This window comes from Chamaea fasciata, unplaced genomic scaffold, assembly GCF_029207755.1.
Source record: "Chamaea fasciata isolate MVZ Bird 193981 ecotype frontalis unplaced genomic scaffold, bChaFas1.0.hap1 SCAF_20, whole genome shotgun sequence".
Taxonomy (NCBI): Eukaryota; Metazoa; Chordata; class Aves; order Passeriformes; family Sylviidae; genus Chamaea; species Chamaea fasciata.
Window position 1 is genome coordinate 7,342,080 of NW_027094105.1, and position 15,877 is coordinate 7,357,956.

The 15,877-nt window shown below is 47.5% G+C and overlaps 1 protein-coding gene across 2 annotated transcripts; it reads left to right on the forward strand.

Annotated features, from left to right (window-relative positions):
- The first annotated feature begins 2,756 nt into the window (after positions 1-2,756).
- On the forward strand, positions 2,757-14,093 carry GFI1B (growth factor independent 1B transcriptional repressor). Of its 2 annotated transcripts, none has more exons than XM_066201133.1 (7): positions 2,757-2,971; positions 7,891-8,019; positions 9,376-9,522; positions 10,043-10,305; positions 10,574-10,711; positions 11,156-11,321; positions 11,764-14,093. In XM_066201133.1, the coding sequence occupies exons 2-7, from the start codon at positions 7,905-7,907 to the stop codon at positions 11,940-11,942; spliced, it is 1,008 nt and encodes a 335-aa protein (XP_066057230.1). In that variant the 5' UTR covers positions 2,757-2,971; positions 7,891-7,904; the 3' UTR covers positions 11,943-14,093. The 2 variants fall into 2 exon arrangements, with proteins under 2 accessions (XP_066057230.1, XP_066057231.1); XM_066201134.1 differs by having other exon boundaries at positions 7,895-8,019.
- Positions 14,094-15,877: the final 1,784 nt, after the last annotated feature.

The window sequence follows — 15,877 nt, forward strand, 5'->3', positions numbered from 1 at the left end:
CTCACAGCAGCACACAAAATTAAACTGTCCTTGTGTGCAAGCAGGGTTCTCTACATCCCCCATGGGCTGTGTGGGTCAGGGCCAGGACAAGCCTCTGGGAGCCCAGATAAGCTCTCTGTGGCTCTCCCTTCTCTGCTGAGCCTGAAGAAGAGAGAACGGGGAAAATGATATCAACAGGAAGAACATAAAATAAGAATGACCACACGGGGTCAGCTCTAAGGTTCTTCCAGCCCCAAATGCACCTCCAGCTCTCTGGGTTTATAATTCAGCTTGTGTAAGTCACCCTTTGATGGTGCTTTTAGTGGAGAGATGAACAGAAGCCATAGACAGAAACCCAGAGAAGAGTAGAACACAACAAGCTGACTGCACTCCCATCCCGCAGCTTTTTGCTCTACAGGAATCCCTGAAATGAAATAAAGGGAGAAGGAGTGGGTGAGAGCTGGAGAAACCACAGCAGTGTCCCCATGTCCCTTCAGCCTTTGCGGTGTGGTGACATTGGTCTTGAATGAGAGTTTCTGTGCCCTTAGCTCAGGGATCCGTCTGTCTGCACTTATATCTGGGCCTTGTGAACTCGTGGCTGCCTGGGGAGGCAGAAGAGCTGATCCAGCTGTTGCTGACACTGGGGATGGAGCCATCCTCCTTTTCCACAGGGCTGTGCCCAGTGCTCCTTGGAACACCTCTGAAATCAGCTGGCTGGGGAGGTTTTACTGAAAATAGAATCTTAGAGTGGCCTGGAAGGGACCTTAAAGATCTTGACAAAACTACTTTTCTAGGGTCTTTTTTCTGTGTGGTTGACTTACTTTGACTGTTTCGAGTTTAAGAGCCACGTCCTGCAGCCATTTGCACTTTATCAACGGGAACTCTGTGCTCAGGGATGCTGGCAGAAGCCAGCTCCAATGTTTCACAAAATAACATCTCAGTCCTTTTCAGCAGCTTGTCATTTTCCTGTTTTAATTCCTGTAACTGTCTTCATCAGAAACCCTGAAGCTGCAATGTACATTTTGAGTTTCTGTTACAATGCTTGTTTTTGTAGCGGGAAATGTAATCCCTCAAATGCCTGTGTTTAAGAGGATGCAAATCAGCTTCCATGCACAATGCCTTGGGAACGTTTCTTTCATGCAAAACCCAGCTAGATAAATATGGAGGGGAGGAGGGAGCAGGGAAAAGGGATTGTTCTCTTCTATAAACAAGGAGAATTAATTATGCTCAGTAAATGACAGATGGGTTAAGATCAAAATCTGAATCTTTCTCAATGCGGGTGAAATCCACGCTCCTATCTCCGAGTTGCATCAACCCCATTGCACAGCCCGGCCGTGGGGCAATGTCACTGCTGCCACTCGTGCCTGTCCTGGCGCAGCCTTGGGGACAGCAGGACTGAGAATCCCTCTGCTGTCATCCCTGAGTGTCCCTGGAGCACATCTGCTCTGTCAGGGCAGCCCCAGCCTCCCGCTGGCCCCGGGGCAGAACAAAGGTTGTTCCTTCCTGATGTTCCTCACCTTGAGCTGCAGCAGGAAAAGGGACCCAGCAGAGCCATGCAGCTGGAGGAAGCAGTGAAATGCATTTGGAAGCTCCCAGGGAGCAGGAAAACTCCATCTCCAGAGGAATTTCCCTGCTGGTGTCAGTCCAGTACTCAGCATGCAACAGCTGCTGTACACCTATTTACCTCTGGAATGATAAATTCCTTGGAAGGCATCTCTGCACTCCCAGTTCCACCATACACAGAGAGAGCTGTGAGCACAGGAGACATCCGAGGGCACACAGAGCTCATGCCACTGTGCACCTGCACGGCCAGGAGGGTTGGGATAACTAGAGGATAGGTAGAATCAAGGAATTACTCCCCTTCTCTCTCTCCCAAGTATTTGGAGGTTTCAGCTCTCCTTGTTTGTCTCCAAATAAGAGTGATGCCTAAGGAATCTAAAAGAAAAAACTGTTCTCCAGCTCCTGTTCCCACCTGTGCTAGAGAACAACCTGGGGACAGTCACTGTGCCCCTGCTCCATCCTCCCTCCTTCCACTGCTCCATTACTCTGACATTCAATTATTTCACATTTGCAAACCCAGTCTCAAGCCTTTTTTGAAAGCGAGCGATAGAAGTGCAAATTCTTATTATTGCTCTTGAAGAGCTTTTTGCAAAGCTGTTGTTAATGAGCTTGCTTAATGAGCTTTCTTAAATCTATATTTATACCCTATATACAGCTGTATATAGATAGAGCAGTGCCCAAAATATGTGAGGATTGCACACACATATGCCTGGGAAAATGAAGGGTGATTAACACGCATCTTCTTCGGTTGTACCATGCAAGTATTTATTCGTTTTTCCTTGGAAATTGGAGAGATAAAAGATCCATTCTGGAATAAAATAATTCTGTGCATATGTGCTCGATGGTTTTGTTTATGAGCCCCAAGAATGTGAGTGTGTGTGTGTGTGAGACAGATGGTGTGTCTGCTTGTGAGAGATATGATGCGAGGATGAATGTGTGTAAAAATACAGGTTTCTTAAGGGCTTTTTTTTATTTTTTATTTTTTTTAAGGAAAAGACAAAACAACAAATGCCTGCTCAGTACATTATTTCCTGTGTCATGCTTTTTGTCAATATGACAGAGGAGTATTCCTGCAGAAGACGAAGCTGCCCCCAAAAGTGAAAGGTGCTGCCCCCAGGGCTTCGAGCTGGGCATCGTGAATTCTCTTCAAGTTGTCAAAGTCCTGGGAAGTTTTGATAAGCAAATACTTTTCTGGGCTCTGCCTCTTATTGGCTGTTTCTTCACCGCCAGATTTTGACACAAATAATCTGATTGAAAAATCAGGGAGGGGAACAGGGGGGGAAAAAAAAACAGAGTGAAAAAAGGAGAAGTATCTATTTCAGCCGACTGCAACCAAGTGAAAAAGTGGAAGAGGAGTCCCGAGAGAAGACAACGTCTCGCTTGTCTGGGGAGATTTCAAGGCAAATCCAGTAAAGCAAAGTCCCTCAAACAGGTGATTGATTTATTCTTTTAAACACTTTAAATTGCATTGGTTTTCTCATTTTTCTGATATGATTTTCTAAGCTTTTTTCCTCCTTCTTCTTCTTTGCTTATGTCTGCAAATATGTAACATGTTCCACTGCCTAAGCCACTTGTCCTGAGGATTCCTTTATGCTAATAGTTCACCTGACTCATTTGAATTGAACCTTTTGAAATTATATGCCATGTACTTCACTTTCACACGTGAAAATGGTGATAGAACAAAATATAAGAGATGTGACAACGGGCTCAGGTACCTATGCCCCAGCCAGCTCCATCAGCAGGAGCTGTGGAGTGTTTTATTTTGCGATTGAGCAGAGGGCAAACTGCGTTTTTCCTTTTAATTGCTCTTTTATAGGGCCAGGCTTTTACACTCAGAGAGCAGCACACCTCTTCTGCCATCACCTGGGCCAGTTTTTGTAGATGACAATTCCTCTCCCATTCAGGATTTTTGCTTTGAATCCATCTTTTATTATTTTCCCACCCTTTTAAAATATAGGCTGATTAATTTAACAATCTTTAGCATATGGGATTAGCTATTTATAGGCGCTTCTCATATCGCAAGATTGATTCAATACATTAATGCTTTGCAAGTTCACATCGAAATTGCATCTGTACATTAAGGAGATCTGGAATTTGGGAGATTGCACTGTGTAATTCCATCCATGGAAGTCTCAGGCAAAGTTTCCTAGAGCCAGTGGCATTCCCACCATCACAGGGAGCTATGTGAGCTTTCTAGAGAGCAAGTGCTGCAATTACAGTCTAAATATTTTTTTCTGGGTGTTGCAGCTATGCCAGAATTTCTGTTCAATTTCTTGGACAAAATTTCCACCATAATTTGCTGCCCCTGCCATAATGTCCATTTATCCAGTCTTACCACAAGAGTTAAAAATGTCCTGATCATTTTTCCAATAAAATGTCACGTTTAAATTACTTTCCCTGAGTACATTGGATTTTGCAAGGGTGGACTAGTGAAGAGATTATTAATTCTGTTGTAAAGAGTTGAAATTCTTTCAAATTTGACATTGTATTTATAGAATCAAGAGTCCATAAAACCTCTTATTTTATTTGGGCTCTTAAACCACTGATGCATCGTGTTCTACTTTGGGCTTTTTTTCTTCAAAAATATAATCTTTTGAAAGAGAAGCTGTTCTTATTTTTGGAAGCTTCACTTTTTCCTGGAAAAAAGAAAAAGAAGGAAAAAAAAAGCAGGGAAAGGGCAATATTAAGATATAAATATAAACAATATAAATTAAACAATGGAAAGGCAAAGCCCTTTTTAGCCTAAAACTTTGTATGCTCATCAACTTATATGAAGGTGTAGTGTCATGTACTACTAGTGAGTACCAGCCTTGTAATGCCAGTTAAAATTTAATGTTTCACTGAGTGTAGCAAGAAAAAGCTTTTAGTCTCTACAATTAAGTTTGGAAATCTGAAAACAGAATTACTTGAATTTAGAGCAAAATGCAAATCAGCTTTAGAATGGAGCTTTCACTGCAAATTGGGTTCAGCGTGGCACAACCATGCAAACACCATCCCCACCAAAGGGTTCATAATTCACAGAGAGTGTGAATTTCCTCTAAATTACATCACAGGACCAGTCCTGTGGGTTTGGGTGCTGAGAGCTGTCATGCAGTGAAGTGATAGTTAGGGCTTTGTGAGGAAAATGGGATCCAGTAAAATGAGGATCCTGGAGTCAGAAGCCAGCCCTAAACTAAAAACCAAGCCCATCTGCAATGTTTCAGTGTCCTGTTGGAGTTTTACCTGAGATACTCTGCAAAATCATCCAAAAGCATCTCTGAGGATGAAGGAACTTGGAGTTGGAGCATGCAAATGCTGGATCTGCTTTCAGATCTGACTGGGGAATTTATAACTGGGGAATTTATAACTGGTGAAAGAAACCCTTCTAAGGTGCTTCAGGTGAGGTACCCAAAATAATGAATCTGCTTTTCTCCCCTTGGCTCCTGCTGTCTTTTCCTCAGGGCACATTATAACATTATTATACAGCTGCATGGAGGGCAGGCTAATAAGAATGTCAATTCTAGCCACCTACTGGTTTTATGTCCTATATTGAATTAATAAAAATGCCAGAACACTTCTGTTTTGGATGGGCAATCCTGCCCAAGCAATAATTTCCCTTGTGCACTTACCAGTCCAGGTAGAAACTGCTGCCACAGGGGCTGTGAAATGAACAGACTCCCAAAAAAGAAAGTTTAATTTTCAGCAAAGATTGAAGCTAAATTCTGTCAGAAGCTTCAATAACTCTAAAACGTAGCAGGGTGCAGGGTCCACTGTCCACAGCACTGCTTTTCCTGGGAAATACAGTGAGCCATTAGGAGCAGCTGATCTCTTGCTACAGATAATCTGGAGTTTCGAGGAAAACCAGTCCTTTTTCCTCCCACAATCTCTGCTTGTAGCTTTCCTCTAGCCTGGTTGTGTGAATCACAAAGCCAGTCCAGTGCAGTTGTTAATTAACTCGGCTTTGGGCTCCCAGTTCCTTTTTTTTTTTTCTGTAAAATGGGGTGGGGGAAGGTGACTTCCTTTTGCAACGTTCTGTCCATTGAAGATGGTTGTGCTCGGTCGTGGCCCTTATCAGCAGTCAGGATACTGGACCAAATTTGACTTTTACACAGGCTGGGGCAAACACATCCAGAAAGATTCTTTTTATTCATGGACATCTGCTTTCAACCAGCACTAGAAAAGAGGGGCTGTACTTAGTGCTATGTGTACTTGGCATATGGGCACTGCCGTAAAACTTTGCTGGATTGCTTAAACCACCCATCTCCAGCCCTGTGATTTACCTGGCTGAGCTGCCCAGCTGCTGTCACAGGATTCTCCAGGGCTCTCTAGCCTGAGGGCAGGGAGAGTGGCTGTTCCAGCAGGCACAGCTGGATGCAGGCTCTCACCCTACAGCTACCCACTGCCACTGCCTCTTCCCCCACCGTGGAGGAAGCCCAGGGAAACGAGCTGGTTAATTCAGGCAGAGAAATGCGATGTCTGAAGCTTCCTGGCATGAATACTCCCCATTGTGGACATAGTGCTGCCCCACCACATGGGAAAACCCCTGTGACAGCAGTGGAAATTCCAGGTCTAAAGGCAGCACTTTAACTTGGGATGGGTCTATAATGCAGGGTTGGGTCAGTGCACAGGTAGCTCAGCTGAGGCTGACCAAGAACTCAGCAGTGCTGATGGAATGGGGGGACACAGGCTGAGCTGAAGGGTTCTAACCCACTGCAGAACACCCCTGTGCTTGCACTGAGCTATTTCTGTGCCTGCAGCTTTTCCCTGGGCAGAGACTCTTTACAGCTCTTTGAATGAACCTCTGCAGAGAGTTCCAGGAGAGCAAAAAGCTGCCTTGTACTTCAGTGCCCCTTCCCTCAAGGGCCTGCTTATGGTTCATCCTCAGTGCTGTTCTGTCCTTTTTCTAAAATTAAATTAGAAATCTGCTCTTGGCCTCAGCTTTCTATTATTCATCTCAAGCTACACGTAAATTTCTTGGAAAAAAAGAAGAAAAACAGGTGAGTCATTTCAGAAGAGAAAAATGGTTAGAGCCAACAGGAGTTATCCCTGAAATCATAGCTGGAACAGTGGGAATCCTGGACCAGATTTTAAAAAGACAGCAGCATATCTAAAGGCAGCTGGGCTTGGGGGTACCCTGGCAATCCCCCTGTCCCCAGCAGACCTGGCTGTGGGAATCCCACAGCTTCAGGCACCACTGTAAATGTGACCTTCAGACCTTTAAACAAAACGCCACTGTGCTCTGTAATTATATTTAGCATGAAGGGGTAGTACAGACACTTCTGAACTCTGGGGAGCAGACCTTTCCATCCCTGCCTGTTTGGGATTCCAGGACTGTTCTGTCCTTGGACAGACATTTCATATCATTCCTGCTTAACAGGAGCAACCTTTATGGATTTTGGGGGGTTTTCTTTAGTAAATAAGTAGGTTCCACTGAACTGCTCTCAAGAAGGAACAAAACGTAATAACAGTTTCCAGTCAACAGAGAGCCACGACTTAAATGCTGACTTTTCAAATGAAATATCGCAAGATTTGTTTTTAGTGCCTCTGTCCCAAACAATTACAAGGGAAAATGCAAATGCACATGCAAATAAGGCACCAGCTGCTATTACTGCACACAACATGGTCCCTGTTGCCACCCTGCCTCCACCAGAGCAGTTACCAGCCCCAGGGAGCGGGCACAGGGCGGGCTGCGTTCTGGGTGGCAAAGATAACACAGGCATTGCAGGAGAATTTGGGATGATTAAATTTCAGCATTTTATGTTTGTCCCTAACCCGCCATTTCAACGGTCTGTAATATTTGAGTTGGGTCCAAAAGGTGACTTCTCAGCCAGCCCTCCTGCTCTGCCTCTGCTCTGGTGTTTGTCAGCCAGAACTCCAACGACTCAAGCAAGAGGGAAACCCTCCATGCATCATTCTGCAGGGATTTCCCTGTCTCTCACCTATTCTTGATGTAGATTCTATCATTATTATTTATATAATAATTTCACAGTAGAGCCCAGGCCATGGCTTGGGACTGGGCCCTTCCAGGTGCAGCACAAACACTCAGACTTTGTCCGATGGGGATCTCTAACCCGTGGTTCCCTCTGTGTCCTGTCAGGGAGGAGAAGATCAGAGATGCAGCCTGTCCTGTAGTCAGAGCAGGACTACAAGAGTCAGGTCCTGGCTTCCAACGTGTCTGCCACAGACAGTTTTGGTCTGTAACACAGCTCTTGGGTTGAGCCTGTCCCTGTCTCATTTTCTGTAATCCTTTGCCTCAGCCTGGGGTAGATTGTGAAGTGTGATTTTTACAGAGTACATTTAATCTGAGACAAGTGGGAAGTTACTCCCCAAGCCACAGAGGTTTACCTGGTGTTTTTCTGTGTTTCATCCCAGGAAGTGAATGGAAGATGCCACGTTCCTTTCTGGTGAAGAGCAAAAAGGCTCACACCTATCACCAGCACCGCTGTGTGGAAGATGACCTGCCAGTGCTCACGTGGGCTCCAGTCACCTCTGCCTTCACTGGTGAGTCAATCCATCCCCTGGGCTTTAGGAACACACTGAGGTGAATCAATAATTCAGTAGGCAGCTAAGGAAGCAGGATGAGTGAGCTAAAGAGCATCCAAGGGCTTCCACACAGGGATGTCAGTCTAAGGGCAAGTTGATCCCTTACTGTGTGTCCTTCCTCTACACCAAATCCACACTGATCCTCCCTTTGTTTCCCACTGGGCTGCTGGGGAGATTTGAGCTATGAGATGCTGTGTGGAGTGGGTCACATTTGGGAAAAATGACCAACTTCAGGCCACTAATAGCTGGGAAAAGAGCTTGCACTGGGCTGTCAGTTCTACAAACAGCTCTGCCAGCTCCATCTCTGGTTTCCTGTGTTCACTGCCCACATTCCCTCTGGACTCCACACATCTTCTCTACCTCGGGGTGTTACCATCTCTTCCTGGTGTTAACACCACCCAGCACAGTTCTGTCCATCCCTGCTGACCTCTCTCTGCTTTCACTCCCCCACAGCCATCCAAGCAGTGGCAGGGCCAGAGTAATTATCTTCTTCCTTCAGGCACCATTCAAATTTTCTTTATGCAAATTTAGGATCAATTTACCCTTTGTTCTAGCCCTGGCTATCAAACTAGAGTCTAGCCTTCAGATAAGTTTGATAAAAAAGAAGGGAGGTAACGTTTTAATTTCCATTTCTGCCATCATCCTGCAGCCACTTGTTGTGTCTCTGGTGCAGTGGCAGGTTTGACAACAGATAAATACTGTCCTTCAGCAGATCTGTCCCATGTCCAGCAGAAAGGAGACACATGTTGGACCTCTGTCCATTTTAGACTCTTACTACAAAGCTTAACAAGGGTTGGTTGGTGTCTTTAAAGGCTGGGACAAGCATGGAGAAATAAGTGAGAGTGTAGGGAGAAGGACACAAAACTCAGTGCATAAGGACTTGCTTCCCTACTTGGCTGTCCATAAATCCGGGTTAACAATACCCAGCTCTCTCAGGAGAGGGGTGGGGAGGTTAATAAGTTAGTGATTGTTAGTTACCCACACAAACGGAAATGGTTTTAAATAGGGAAATTATTCGTACAGACATAATTCTAGGGTTGATTTTCTTTAACTGTATCAGGTGTCAAGGATCCTATCATCTCATCCTGCCCCCTCTGCCTTGCCTATCTCATCCTGTTTGGAATTTCCCTTCCTCAGCAATGGGCAGACCTTGAATGCTGATTGCATCACTCTGCATTTCCTCAGGGAATTGAGCATGGGCTGCTGTGTCCAGGCAGGAGTTCACACACGAGTACAAAACTCACCTAAACAGACTCTTCTTGGAACAGCAAGAGTGACATAACTGTGACATAACTGTGACACTGCTCTTTACAGCCACAGGAGACAGGACACCAGAGGACATCAGGAAACAGGACCTGGGGTGTGTGGTTCCCAAACAAGAAAAGGATCCACCTGAACTGAAAGAAGAAAGTGTCCCTGTCCAGTACCTGAGCAGGATGCTGCCAGGCCCTTCAGCTCAAGGTTGGCTCTCCAAAACCCCAAATGTAAAGAGGTCAGGGCTGAGATGGTTATAGAGCCCCTAAAACTGGGCCTGGATTTTCAGTAAATGAGAGCTCTTACTTTGACATCAATGGTCAAACTTGCCACAGGCAGAAGCATTCTCTATTTCCCTTTACAGTTCTGGTCCACATCAGAAAGAATGAAGGATAGTGCTGTCATTCCCAGTGAATGACCTGCCCCATCTTAATACAGCTCTGTGCTATGTGGGTCAAGGCCCACAGGATACTTGTTCAAATACTCCATCAAGGAGGGCTAGCAGGGGACTTAGTATTCCCTTATCCATCAAATTTCCATGGCATTCTTTGCCATAAAATTCCCTCAGATTGAAATCAAAGTCACGACAGGGGGAATCAGGATTTGAATCAAGGAGAAGCTGCCAACTGCAGCTCCCGAGGTCAGGCAAGGTGGGGAACGTTTTTACAGGTGTCCAACTTCAGGCAATGGTGTGACACTCACCTCTCTCTCTCCTTTACAAACTCAGAGATGGCCATGCCAGGGCTGCAGATCAAGGACTGCACTAACACAGCGAGCACCCCAACCTTCTACAAAGCTGGCTTCTCCTGGGATGCTTTCCATGTGCCATACAGCTACCAGCAGATGTCTTCCAGCATGCAGTCAGCCCTGCTGGAGCACCCTGTGAGCCTGTATGGCAGCCACCTCCTGCCCAGCACCGAGCCCCCCCTGGATTACAGCCTGCATTATTCCTCAGGCATGGAGACCTTCCATTGTGTGAAGTGCAACAAGGTGTGTGTTGGATGAGAACCTCTGGGGTGGGGAGGGTCTGGAGGAATTTTCATTGCACACAGGAAGCATGAAACCCATTCTTCATTTGGTCACACCAAAGTGTGTTGCTCAGAGTGGGGCCTGCAGTCAGGAGAACAAGGCACTGGGAATGGCGCCGTTCACATGAGTTCTCCCAGAGGGGAGGGTTAAAAATAGAGAAGGAATTGAAAACGGAGATGGACATGCAGCCACCTCATGTCAGAAAGATCCCTGGGATTTTGTTTTGCAGGTGTTCTCCACTCCCCATGGACTGGAGGTCCATGTCCGGAGGTCTCACAGCGGAACCCGTCCCTTTGCTTGTGAAGTGTGTGGCAAAACCTTTGGGCACGCTGTGAGCCTGGAGCAGCACACCAACATCCACTCCCAGGTGGGTGGTGTGGTTCCAGAGAACCAGCTCTGGACCTCAGCTCTTGCTCAATCCATTACAGAGGAAGTGACCCTTGCTGGGTTACAGATGTGATGCCTTTCCTGTGCCCGCGGTGACAAGGGCAGGAGCTCTGAAAACCACAGTCAGAGCTCTTGGTCTCACAAATCTCAGACTGCCCTTCAGAATTCCTTGGAAGGGAAGGGAGGATTGTTGCTACTCACTCTTCTGTGCCTCACCCCCTGCTAAAGGGTGCAGGAGTTTGGATCACAAGATGTGATCCATTTCCATAATTAACCCTCCCTGCATTCCCTTTGTGCTGCACCCAGCACTATCAGTCCACGAGCCAAGGAGATTTGCTTATCAAATCTACAATTCTCATCACTCTTCAAGCTCTGTCACATGTCTTGCAGCCTCAGACGTCCCATGATTTTCCTTCCCCAACAGGAAAGAAGCTTTGAGTGCAAGATGTGTGGGAAGACATTCAAACGTTCCTCCACCCTCTCCACTCACCTCCTGATCCACTCGGACACTCGGCCCTATCCCTGCCAGTACTGCGGGAAGCGTTTCCACCAGAAGTCGGACATGAAGAAGCACACTTACATCCACACAGGTGAGAAACCAAATATTCCAATGAGAAAATCAAAATTAGAGCCCATAGTGACGATGTGCACACACAGTCCCCAGACACCGAGGTATTAAACTGGGGAAAAGTGTCCAGAGGCACTGGGAAGTCATTATTCCATGTGGGGTGAGACAGCAGGAGGCTGAAGCACATCTGCCTGACAAGGAGGTGGTTATTGGCCAGCCTCTGGTGCTTGTTGGGGGTTGTACCCAGCCGTGGAGGCAGGGAACGGATCACTCAGTGGTTCTTCCCACCCTCTGGTGCTGGATCACAATCCAGACACATCACCAGCAGAGCTGGGCTGGCAGCCCCCTGATGCCCGAGCAGGTCTGACTCTGCTAAAATGCATTTCTATCTCTCTTCCTTCAGCTGTTCATGTGGGAGTTTTTTACCATTTTTACAATTTTTTACCATTTTCTGTGCCCTGCAGGGGAGAAGCCCCACAAATGCCAGGTGTGTGGCAAAGCCTTCAGCCAGAGCTCCAACCTGATCACCCACAGCCGCAAACACACGGGATTCAAACCCTTCAGCTGCGAGCTCTGTGCCAAGGGCTTCCAGCGCAAGGTGGATCTGCGGAGGCACCGAGAGACCCAGCACAGCCTCAAGTGAGGGCTGGCTCCGGGTCCTTGCTGGAGCTCCCACTTCATGCTCCAGGAACGAAGACTGCCCCAGCACCTCCATCCACCTGATAAAGCTCCCAGGGTGTCCTGTGTTCCCCTGGGGACTGGCCAAGTCATGCATTGGCTTTGGTGTTTGGCACCGCAGGGCCTTGCACATCCCAAAGAAACCTGTGGGAGCTTTCACTTTTCACCTGCAACAGGTACCAGCCCAGATCTGACATCACCTGCTCAAGTGTAAATCCAGAGGAATTCCTCCAAGGTCACTAGTACTCTGGATTTACACCAGGAGCAGAACCCAGTTCGTCAGGCTGCCCAGAGGGGAAGAGGGGACTCCTGGGCTGGTGGCAGCAACAATCTGTGCCAAGCTGGTGCTGTAACCATGTTCTGCTCTGATGGTTGGGAAGATAAGCCCAGGGCATGCAAATAGATTGCATTCAGTCAGCTGTGTTCAACCTGCACAGGCCTTCTGCGGAGACTTGCCCAGGCCATAAATTCTGCCAACAGACACCTTAAAGTCATTTCTTTCAGCAGAGCATTTACTGTGATCAAATGACAAGTTAACTGTGCTGTATTTTTAGCTTGGAGTGGGAGGAAAATACTGAAGAAACAGCTCCTATCCCTAGCAGATAACAGGGGTCTCTAAATACATTCCCCAGACACACCACGCTGCAGAGATCCCAAGCAGGCTCCAGGAAGTGCCACAGCACAGCACCAGGCAGGAGCTAATCATCCCCATGTCTTGGTACCATGGGAGAGGCTGGTATGTGCCACAGTATTTCCCTGCATGCTGGACATCCCAGCTTAGAGCTGTCCTGAGCAATCCTGAGTCACTGCCTGGGCAGGAGTGACCCTGGATATCGATGTCAAGGGCCAGAGTTCTGCTTGCCAGGCACTCTCCTCAGGAGGAAGTGACTGAGCCTGTACAAGTTGGCAGAGCATGCAAGTACCTCACAAATATTATACAAAGAGAGCAGTGGTATTTCCTCCTTTTGCCAGGTCTAGGGGTTGAAGCAAAGCACTGGAGCAAGTAAAGAACCAGTTCTCCTCCAAGCTCTGCCAAATTCTCTCTCTATAACCTTTGGCAAGTCACTGCAATGGGCTTTTGTTTTCCCACCCCTCCTGGTGACGTGGGGCCATTCACTCAGGTTTGTGGAGTCCCCTGAGTTCTTAACAGGAAGAACAAAGTATTATTATAGCATTATTATAGCATAGACAAGTGTTTTCAGTTAATTGGGGCATTGTAGCAGCATATGGCTCGCTCCATAACTGCATCCCTGAACACACAGCCTTGGACAATGGCACCAGTGGGAATTACCCTGGGAACAGGCTGTGGCCATTTCACTCCACAGGCTTATGAGGGAAAGCTGCCATCATGGGCAAAGACAAAATGGTCCAAGTGGAAAATTCATGTATTGCCAAGAGAGAACTGCCCTCAGTTCCACTGCTGTAAATCCCAAGTTATTCTCCTAAGACCCAAAATGTACTTGCCCCTTTTATTCTGTGCCTAAGCTGTAAGTCATTAATACGTACCTGGAAGCTCAAACCCAGAGTCTGTACTCCTGGCTTTACTTGTACACTGTAAATATGTATTTATACTTAGTCTAATGTATATTTTTATTGCACTATACCAGACAGTGATGTGTACAGGCCTGCTGGGATTTATCTGATAAATCTGTTCCTTCTTAATAACTGGGCTAACATGGTGTGTTTCATGTTCAAAACACTCCTTTAAAGAACGGCTCATACCTGACTCTGGGGACACAGGCAGTGGGGATGGGGTGAAAAAAGGAGAAGGGAAAGAGTCTAGGATTGCTCTTTCTGGTTTGAGTGGGAGTAAAGATGGAAATTCACACACAGGAAAGGGCTCCCATTAGAGAGACTTTCATCCTGGAGGTAAATTGGTGCAGAGCCCCACAGAGTCAGAGCCAGCTCTGTAGAGCAGGACACCAGATACACGGAGTGTGTGTCCAACAGACAGTGCCAAAGCCCCCAGTAAATCCCTGCTGTCCTTCCCTGAGCCATCCTGGGGAAGGTGCAGAAGCTGTGATGGAACTGGTCCCCAGCCCCACACACACCTGTGAACACCCACAGGTGCACAAGCCTTGCTCAAGGTAAGGTCATTTCAGCTTATTAAAACTACTGCCCAATATGCAAACTGTGTTTGTTATTCCCCTTGTCCTCTACTAATCTGCAAACAGAAATATTCAAAGAGGGTGTCAGCATGTGGGCTGCTCAGGAGCAAAACCCTCCAGCCCCAAACCACACAGGCACACCAGCACAGACTTCCCTGGGGACAGCAGGAGTGTCTGACTTATGTAAAGCTTCCCAATTTTGGCCATTTGGAGTCAAGAGCTGGCACACATCGATTGGCAAGAGTGCCTGTGACCACTCATAAAACTAAACCAGACAGCTGCTTCTTCTGAGCCTCTTGTAGAAAAGCTGCTGTGTCCATTAGATTTTCATTCCTGTCCTTGATCCAAGGTACAGAGGAGCTGTAACCTTCAATGGACAACTGGGATCTTCTCTCCTGTATGCTCCTACAGCTTCTCCCTCCAAACAGAGCGCACATCACCCCAGTCCTGCCTGCTCTTTCCCCAGGACTCCAGGGTGGGTTACTGAGCCCAGATATTCCTGAAGAGCAGTGACACTGCAGGAGGCAGTGCCAGGAGAGAGCTGGTATTGTTAACCCTTAGCCTGGTGTTTGTGAAGAGCCTGGGGAGCACATCCCAGGAGATCCAGGGGTGATTTTGGCTGGATGGGCAGCGAGTGGAGGAGCACACTGCGATGACTGCAGGCAGTGTGCAGCTGCAGGGCACAGGAGAACACATCTGTGGCCAGAGCAGTGCAGGGAACCAGGCTGACCCACTCCCACAGGCACAGACGGCGTGTCAGAGGTACAGCCTATGGATGGGGGGAGGGCACTGGCAAAGGCAGCAGTGAGACAGAATAGCCAGAGACAGGAGGTGACAAAAGGGAGGAGGAGGAGGAGGACAGGGAATTAACTTGCAGTTATTTCCACTAAGACACTACAGTTTCTTCTTCTCTAGTAATGAGTTGCCACTTTAAGATCACCTAATGCCCATGCCCTGGCATTGCTTGAGGCCTGTGGTTGCCAACAGCCTGAAGAAAAAACAAGGCAGAGCCCCCACTGCCCCTTCTTCCCCCCCAGCACAGCACCAGCCGTGGGCAGACCTGCTACAAAGAGCAGGCAAAGGGCTGCCCTGATCCTTGGGGCATCTACACCATGGGCACCCAAGGATGCCCAGCACCTGTCAGGACCAGGCCTGGCAGCAACTCCAGACACACCTGGCCTCGCTCTCCAAACATGCAAATCCTCCTCCAGTTCTGATCACTCCGGTACAACCCCTTTCCCTCCACCTCCCCTTGCATCACAAACATTCTGGTCGGTCAGCCAAGGAAACAGATAGCAAAAAGCAAAATCTCAACTAATCTTTGTGGCTGAAGAAAGAGCTGATTGTTTTTGCCTCTCTTTGAGCCCGCTCTGTATCCTGCACTTCCCCGGTCCCCTTCACACCTTCTTCCCTTTATTGCTAGGAAAAAAAAAAAAAAAAATCCTGGTCTCTGGGCTGTTTTGTTTAGCAAATGAGGGACATGCAAAGCACTAACCCCGGGCATCTGTCAGGAGGAGAGAGGTGCCTCTGTCTTCCAGACAGCCTTGAGGCACTGAGAGCAGCAGCCCAGAAGAGCTGTGATTAAGGGTGGATTTCAGTTTGGACACGGGATGAATCTGTCTTCCTAATGAGGACAGAGCCACGGGACATTGCAGGAAGCAGAGGGGTGTTCCCAGCTAGCAGGGCATTAGGCTGGAACTTATCTTCAGGTTGGAATAACTTCACAGAGTGCAGTCCTGGAGAAGGCAAGATTCTGAAGTTTCTTGTGTTGGCAGTTGTTTGGGAAGCCCTA

Bases quoted from the DNA above. Each gene is read 5' to 3' on its own strand.
- GFI1B (XM_066201133.1), top strand. From the start codon at position 7,905: ATGCCACGTTCCTTTCTGGTGAAGAGCAAAAAGGCTCACACCTATCAC. The intron at 10,712-11,155 runs GTGGGTGGTGTG...CTTCCCCAACAG, and splicing joins ACACCAACATCCACTCCCAG to GAAAGAAGCTTTGAGTGCAA. The intron at 11,322-11,763 runs GTGAGAAACCAA...TGTGCCCTGCAG, and splicing joins GCACACTTACATCCACACAG to GGGAGAAGCCCCACAAATGC.